At 48.0% G+C, this 8,353-nt stretch overlaps 3 protein-coding genes across 3 annotated transcripts; 2 read left to right on the top strand and 1 right to left on the bottom strand.

Moving 5' to 3' along the window:
• Window positions 1-98: 98 nt before the first annotated feature.
• BP5553_09693 (putative 3-dehydroshikimate dehydratase) lies at window positions 99-1,276 on the top strand (the record flags this gene model as incomplete). The annotated part of the gene is made up of 2 exons (XM_032018316.1): window positions 99-146; window positions 203-1,276. The coding sequence occupies 2 exons, from the start codon at window positions 99-101 to the stop codon at window positions 1,274-1,276; spliced, it is 1,122 nt and encodes a 373-aa protein (XP_031865615.1).
• A 588-nt stretch (window positions 1,277-1,864) lies between these two features.
• BP5553_09694 (Phosphoribosyl pyrophosphokinase) lies at window positions 1,865-3,467 on the bottom strand (the record flags this gene model as incomplete). The annotated part of the gene is made up of 3 exons (XM_032018317.1): window positions 1,865-3,174; window positions 3,231-3,378; window positions 3,429-3,467. The coding sequence occupies 3 exons, from the start codon at window positions 3,465-3,467 to the stop codon at window positions 1,865-1,867; spliced, it is 1,497 nt and encodes a 498-aa protein (XP_031865616.1).
• Window positions 3,468-4,219: 752 nt separating this feature from the next.
• On the top strand, window positions 4,220-5,629 carry BP5553_09695 (uncharacterized protein; the record flags this gene model as incomplete). Its single annotated transcript, XM_032018318.1, has 1 exon — window positions 4,220-5,629. The coding sequence occupies one exon, from the start codon at window positions 4,220-4,222 to the stop codon at window positions 5,627-5,629; it is 1,410 nt and encodes a 469-aa protein (XP_031865617.1).
• Window positions 5,630-8,353: the final 2,724 nt, after the last annotated feature.

An 8,353-nucleotide genomic window follows, 5' to 3' on the forward strand; every position in this document is an offset into this window, starting at 1 on the left:
ACTTGCCCAAAAGTCTATTAATGCAGACAAAATAATTACCACTCGTTCACTAAGCCCGCGCTACAAAACTTTTACAAGCTGTCAAGATCAAGATCAAGATGCCAAAAATATCTTATAGACCGGCACTCGCAAGCCACTCACTAGGTGTAAGCCACTTCCTCCCACATTACCTCCTCTTCCTTATTTAACAAACATCTCCCAGCGCGCTTGCGTCCATGGCCTTCCGGAAAAGTTCACTGCGGCTGCTAATGCTGGCCTGCCCGGCATTGAAATCTTCTTTGAGGACCTTCTCTACCTGGCAGACACCTTCCCCGGCGGCTCGTCCCTCCCAAGAAACCAGATCCTTGCCGCGCGCCAGATCCGATCTCTCTCCGATTCCCTCTCCCTAACCATCATGGCCCTCGGCCCCTTCAGCGACTGCGAAGGTCTCCTATCTCCTACTGCTCGTGCTCGTGCTGCGAAGTTGCAAAAATTACGTACCTGGTTCGAGATCGCTCGGATATTGGGCACGGATATCATTCAGATTCCCAGCACATTCCAGACGGAGGGTATGACAGCAGATATGGATGTCATAGTCCAGGATTTAAGAGAGATAGCTGCGTTGGGGGCAAGAGAGACACCACCAATCCGGTTCGCGTACGAGAACTTGTGCTTTGCGACGTTCAATGATACATGGGACAAAGCGTGGTCGGTAGTGAAAAACGTTGATAGGGAGAATTTCGGGTTGTGTCTGGATACATTTAATATTGCCGGAAGCGGCTGGGCCGACCCTGCAGCCCGGGACGGGAAAAGAGAAAACGCGGATCGACTCTTCAAAGAGAGTTTGAGGAGGTTCGTTGCAGAGGTGGATGTGCGGAAGGTGTTTTATGTGCAGGCTGTTGATGCCGAGAGGCTGGAGAGTCCTCTGGATGAGACACACCCTTTCTTTGTGGAAGGGCAGAGGCCGAGAATGAGCTGGAGTAGGAACGCGAGACTGTTTGTGTGTGAGCAAGAGAGAGGAGGATATCTTCCTGTGGTAGATGTGCTGAAGGCCATATGTGATAGTGATAGGGGGTTGGGATATAGCGGGTGGATCTCAATGGAATACTTCAATAGGAGTTTGTTTGAGCAAGGGGCCCAGGTGCCAGAAGAACATGCAAGGAGAGCGGTGCAGTCCTGGCAAAGGTTGGTGAAAATTATGGGATGGGAGGAGATGGAGGAAGACCTTTCTAAAAAGCCAACGACTATGGTCAACAAGGTTGGGGGCAAGAAATTGGAAGCGGGAGCAAGATTATAACGGAATAATATGATAATATGTGTGGGAACCTGTGGGCACTTTATGAGCTTGGCTTTGGTTATTAGTAGCATGGGCAGGCGTTTAATATTCATACCATATCAGTCATGCATCCATGTATTAAAAACGTGAATGTGACCGAACGGATGCCACTGGAAAATGGAAAAGGGGAGTTAAAGTAATGTTTGGGAAGTTCTCTTGCCCCCGATCCACCATCCTAATGAAAGGCTGTAGCAGTGCAAGGATAAGGTGCCTTCTAGTCCCAACAAGCCCAGAGGGCTAACTCAATCTTCCAACGCTCCGTTAGTGACACAATTCTAGATGAAGAGTGCCCCTGCGACCTCTACAGATCGCATCGCTGGTTTTATACAAGACGGCATTGAAGCCTGTTGTTGAAACTTGAGAAAATTAGAATGAAGGGAGAGGAGATAGCAAGACAGCAATCTGTTCATTGTCTAAGAACGCCAGCGCCACCCAGAGAGAACCAATCTCCAATGCGTCCCAATCCCCAACGCCGCGCTAGTAGTACATAGGTAAGCAAGGTATTACAACAGCTTACATTTGGATATATTCCTTGGAAAGCCCCCCAACCTAATCGAACGTGTGTGTAAACAACGCAGAGATTGATTCTCCGTAGTGGTTTCTGCGGATCGCCTCAGCAAGTAAATTCGCCAGTGGTAGTACCACAAGCTTCGTTGCCGCGCGCGCCTTGTCGGGGACAATTGGAAATGAGTTCGTAACGACGATCGCATCGATGCACTCGCAGTTTTCAAGTTCCTCGAGAGAATCGGCCCCGAATAAACCATGAGTAGCAATGCAATAGACTTTCTTGGCTCCGCCACGCTTAACAACACATTCAGCTGCAGCGATCCAGCTCCCAGCTTTGTCGATCATGTCATCAACGATGAAAACGGTTCTATTCCTGACATCACCTACGAGTGTGATCATATGCTCAAAGGATGAATTGTTAAAACCTTCTTCCTCTTCATCGGAACTTTCGGCGGCATCTGCAGATGGGCCGTGAGGGCGTGACTCAGAATTAAAGAAGGAAGATGTTCGGGATATCACCATTGGATCCTCATCGGGATTCTCCATCGGCATTGAGGGGGACACTGCTGACTGTGGAGGTGAATGATAGTCATCTGGCACAATATGGCCTTGTACAAGTCGTCCATGTGTAATATCTCGGGCTCGCTCGTCTGTAAACTCTGGTTCTTCTTCAATAGGGGACGATCGAACTGGCATATGCTCTGCCCGAGTACTGGGTGATCTGTTAGGGACAGAAGACCCGCTTGTGGTTCGGAAAGATGGGTGCAGAATTGTATGTTTTCGTGGCGACGTCGGATTATCTTGGCGTGAGTCGTTTGCTAGAGATGGAGCGGTCTCATCTTCAAGATATTGCTCAACGTTTTCTTCGGTTTTCAAATCGCTGCTTTGGGGCTTTGGGTCAAGCTGGGTGGGCTGGTGTTCAGAGCCAGTTTGTGGTTTAGAAACCGCGGGATACTGCTCTGCTTCTGCAAACCCGTCTAATCGGCGCATTATCATGCTGGAACTCATATTACCACCCCTTCGTTTATCAGTTGTAACCATGCCGAAATTGAGCTTGAGTGCATCCGCCAGAGATGTCACCCGCTTGGTACCTCCAGGATTCTTTGATACACATACTGCTTCCTGCCAACCAGGAACGTTATGGCGAATCCATCTCGCGATTATAGGCTCGGCGTGCAAGTTATCGACTGGGCACTTGAAAAAGCCCTGCATCTGGGAGGCATGGAGGTCAATAGTGATAACATGGTTGACTCCCGCTATATGAAGCAGATTTGCAAGCATACGAGCTGTGATAGCTCCTCGGTGCGCTTTCTTCTTCGATTGGCGGCTGTATGGGAAGTATGGTAAAACAGCTGAGCAGGTCAGAAAAGCAACGGGCACTCGGGGATCATCGGGTATTGCTGCGAACCTGTAATTTTGTTTGCAGAGCCTCCTTTGCAAGCATTGATCAAGATTAGAAGCTCCATGATGCTATCATTAATCGTGCTGCTGCCGGATTGGACAACGAACACGTCCTTCTCTCGAACGCTGGTTTGGACCGTGACGCTCGTCTCGCCCTGGAGGAGCTGTCAGCCATGGTGGTGAGGGGAAGCTGAGAGCATCTTACATTTGCGAACTGCGAGAGCTGAACTGCGGCCGGAGCCATCCCAAGCTTCGAACATATTTGGCTCGTAAGTGTCGGGCATGAGCTCCCGGCAAATATGAGTGTGTTTCGCATTTCGACTGCTTTTGTGGGTGATGTTTGGATTGTGGGAGACGCTTGGACCTGGAAGAAATTTCGAAAAAGTAGAAAATCGTTTAAATCGACGTCAGGTCATAATCACGATAACACAAAGAACTCTCCTCCGTTTGTACTACAGCCACCGCAGATTCGTCTTTCTTGCCGGCAATTAAAATACCGATTCCTGGGCCTGACAGATGGGCATTCCGCACTTAACCAAGCATCTGCAACCCTATGCGGAATCGAAGTTGCTCCAGAATCAAGAGATAGTTATCGACGGGCCAGCCTTTTGTTACCATGTCTATTACGTATGCTTGATCTCAAGGAGAACAGCTAGAAGACCACTCGAGACTGCGATTTCGTACAAGGAGCTTGGACTTGTGGCCATTGCCTGGTTGGATGCGCTCTGTGCAAGCAGTGTCACGATGTAAGAATAAGGCGGATTTGCCCTACTCGAGTACTAGCTCTGCTAAGACTATCGTAGAAGGAAAATATATTTCGATGGCTTCCTACCCTCCTCAAAATATAACGTCCGAATAAGCAGGCTAGTTGGATATACACAGCAATTGTTTTCATATCATAGCATACATCCTACCATCCCCGGCCGGATACCTCGCACCCCCGACGAGAGCGGCCTCCATGACCTATTTCCTCGTCGGAATTTGTCGGATAACCTGATGAGTCTCCCTTCTGCGTCATTCCTAGTGCCGTCGATCCTGGAAGCTCTGGTAGCTTGCGATAGGTATAAAGATATCACGGAGGTTGTTCCTGGCGAAGCAGATTTATATTGCGCTCAGTCCTTGAAGGATCGTGCTGGTATCGTGCTGACAGGCGACTCTGATCTTCTTATACATGACTTAGGTCGGGGAGGCGCTGTCTCATTCTTCAGGGATATTGAACCCGTACCAAAGGATGCTAAGGGTAATTTGCGGAGCAGGGTGTACCACCCAGCAACCATTGCAGACCGATTACGCTTGCCAAAATCTGACGGTCTGCGCGCTCTAGCATTCGAGCTATATCAGGGCCCGAATAAAGGGTTTGGGGAGCTCCTCTCAGAAGCAAGAGTCTCGAAAGCTATCAGTAGCCAACCAGAGGAGTATGAAGCTTTCCGAAAAGAGTATGTCTGTTTGTTGGCTCAGCCCAAGCTCAGCACGGAGATCAATATGCTCCATGTCCTCAAGGTTCTAGATCCCCGCGTTTCTGAATATGTTCTTCAATTTCCTTTTATTGCTGAGGTTGCTGGTCAATCCCTAGAGTATAACACGTCTGATCCCACACCCCACATCTTCCTTCCGTTTCTGTTCGATTATCCTCTGCGGACTAATGCTTGGGAGATGTCAAGAGCTATTAGACAATTGGCCTATGGGTTGATTAATCTTATCTCCCCAGAAGATCAAAGAAAATCAACAGTCTTTGAGCACAATAGACAGCAGGGGAAATTAGGTGGACGGGAGTTGCAGTTGCCTGAAACTTCTCACATCCCAGAGGCTTGCTCGAATATTGTTGCTGTACTGGAACAAATGGGAGCGAGGCTACCCCCCTCACCAACCTCCGAAATGGATCTGTGGTTAGCTGTAGCAGTGTACCAAGATATTGAGTGGACCCACCAGAATTCCAAACCTGCTCTCGTTCAATTAATATCACAACAACTCCTGCTACTCGAGGACCAGTCTAATTCCGAGAAGAATCTCACCTGGGACATACTTCAATTTATGGCTCAAATCGAAGGCTCTTATCACTCCTTTAGGATCCTCAAGCAAACTACCAACCTTCTGACTTCATCGAGATTCGTTAATTCCCTTCCGCCTTCTGTCCTTCGACTGCACGAAAAGCTTCAGCTCCTGCCATCCTTGTCTAGCATTCAAGATATTAGCCAGACCATTGTCACCCTCCGGAGAATAAAAGCCACTGCCATGTCTGAAACCGCACACGAAATCCTTGGAATTGTGCTACCGGAAGTATCCGCCTCCCCCCAGGCAATACATAGGCAGGCAAAGAAGAGTAGAAAAAGAGATAGAGTTGAAGCGAGCATGCCAGTACCTCTGAAAAGACCAAATAACCCATTTGGATTACTCGAGCTCGAATGAAATTGTTCCATAAACGCCAATGCGTATCCCCTGACTATGAGATGGGCGCGGCACAACACGTGTGCTCCCCGGCTTCAAATTCTTGATGTGGTACATCCATCCACACCTTCTCCTTGAGCTCAGTTCGCAGCAAGGATCGAGTTGTCCGATCAAGCCCAAGGTAAAAAAACACAAAGAATCTTTTACTCTCCATTTCAACACTTCTCTTACTAGAGCCTCCGGCCGGTCGGGGGGAATTGTTCTAGTACTTACTCCGCGTTTACTCGTAATTCCATTTTCCAGCGTTGTTATCATCATATCCCTAATGGTAGTAGAGCCAATTAGCTAATAAAAATTTAATTATGAAGCAGAAAATCTCTGAAAGATCATTTGAGCAAAGTGTATGGAAGAAATCCGTCCTATCGGGCTTTCCAGTGAAATACATTGTGTCTCCATGCCGAGTTTTCCTCCCCCACGTATTCCTCAAATCAGTCATAACTCCATCCCGGAAACTCCTATAGTTTCATTGCATCGCCGGCTCGTCCAAACGTCTAGAATATCTAGCGTTTAAAAATTGTTGTTCACACCAAAAGCTATTTAGCGACTTTGGTTTGTCTCCCTACTATAGTTCCAGGGTTAGCACCACCCAGTATCAACACCACAAACTACGAGGAATTCTGTCATCAAGAAGGACCCAATGGGAATTGTTTGATTCAAGCCCGTTGAATTTACGTACTATTCTTTATCGTCCATCCTCGTACTGAAACCTGGCCCAATCGCCATCCAGACCACGCTATGAACAACCAATATCAACCATGTTACCAAACCGACAAAAAGTCCAACTCTCAGGTAGCTGACAAGTGGGTTTTGCCTCTCTAACCCCATGAACAATGCTCACCATCATCCTTAGAAACAATGAGCCCTACCCATCCAGTGGGACAACATCTCAACTCCAGAGGCTGAAATTGGGAGCCCGTTGCACGGACAGCAATACACACCCCTGTGGAAACCACGATTCACGATAGATGGCCAGTGTTAAAGAGCCTTCCCAACCTCTCTTTGCTTACGCTTAAGCCTTCAACTATTGTGCTCCTCAAAGCAATGGTGCTTTCCGCAGCTTAGTTCGACAGCAATTGCGCTTTGGATAGCCAACATTTGGAGTCTCCAGCCAGGGATGACTTCTATATCTATCCCTCTATTAGATGAAGAGCGTATGACTATTCGGAATCCTCTATATCTGGCAGGACCAAAGTTGGAGGCAGGCTTAGCAGGGACAAATTCGTGCCAATGTCAATTCTGGGGGCCTACATTGCAGTGAATTTGATATGCTTCCAGGACACAATCAACCATCTCCAGGCTTCATATGAATGTGGTCCATTCTTTTGTTAGCACATGGTCATTTTATTTCTGCAAAGCATAGAAGATGTCACATTCCTCATGCGTCCAGTGGCGTTATGAAAGAACTGCTGCTCTCTGCAATCGCAAGACTAGCAGAAAGTGTGCAGAGGTGAAAGCCGTTGAATATTGGCTATATTGGTTTAAGAATGCCCTTTATAGGTAGGCTCTTGAATGTCGGTCACAGGAGTCTCATTGATCACGAGTTGAGTTCGGCAATCACGAGCTATTATCGGCTGTTTGATCTCTCCTGCTCTCGTCTCTGACCGCCTGGCAGTGTTAAGAGTCTATTGCCTGATCACGACTGATCCGCTGTTCTGATTGGCTCAAAACTCGCTTCAGGAGAGTCTTATACTGAGTCGTTATCCCTGACCTCTCATTTTTCTTATTGGCAGATCAACCGTTTGCTTTCTGCCGTTTTCTAATCACGTCGGTGACAAGTTGGCATAAAGGAAGGGCTTCGATCGCCTTTTGGTTTATGTTCCAAAACAAAACAAAACACCATCACACGATCAAGACCTTCAAGAACCTCAAGAGCCCTTCAGCTTCCAGCTTGAATAGTATTTAATCACATCTCCAATCCTGAACCAACCTTTACATCACCGATCTTGATTCACACTCTACATCTTCGATCTTAATCCACACCTCTACTTCTCCAATCACCACACCTCGTCATATTCGATCTTGTACCACACGCGGCTACACCATTCCTCACTACCTCTCAACCCATCAGCTGTTCTCAGATGAATCTCGGAAATTACTTAAGAACCTAACGAACGTCCATTGGGCTCATTGGTACGCGACTATGATCCCCAATCACTTTCACCTAGCTAACAGACTTAATACAGGTCACTTCACGTCAACGCTCCCAACCGTTGTGGTGGACTTACAAGCTTCGAGTTTCGATGGAACTGGAATACGACAAGATGGATGTGTGGCACATCCCTAGGAGCAGCAGTCAGCCCTTTCTACATATCATCAACATCAACGCAACTAAACGCAGAGACGATAGCGCGGGTCCCTGGAAGAGTTCTCTTTACTTCGTATACCGAAGATTTCCTGCCGGTTTGCGCCCCGAAGAAGACTCCCGCCTTGGCTGTTTTATCCTGTCGTTGATGTTGGCCTTATCCTGGGTGGTCGGTTTCTGCTACTGCCAGTCTGCGAACATCTGGTTGAATATCGTGCGGAGTTGGGGAGGAGTTGATGTTGTTGAGATTCCCTGTAGGCCTCAGTCTCTGAGCCCCTACAGCAACTGAACACCCTACTCGTAGGAGGGGGCCTCCAATGGATCTCAGCAATATCAACTCCTCCCCAACTCCGCACGATCTTCAACCAGATCTGGGGGGGGGG

Source organism: Venustampulla echinocandica (genome assembly GCF_003357145.1).
Source record: "Venustampulla echinocandica strain BP 5553 chromosome Unknown scaffold_11, whole genome shotgun sequence".
NCBI lineage: Eukaryota > Fungi > Ascomycota > Leotiomycetes > Helotiales > Pleuroascaceae > Venustampulla > Venustampulla echinocandica.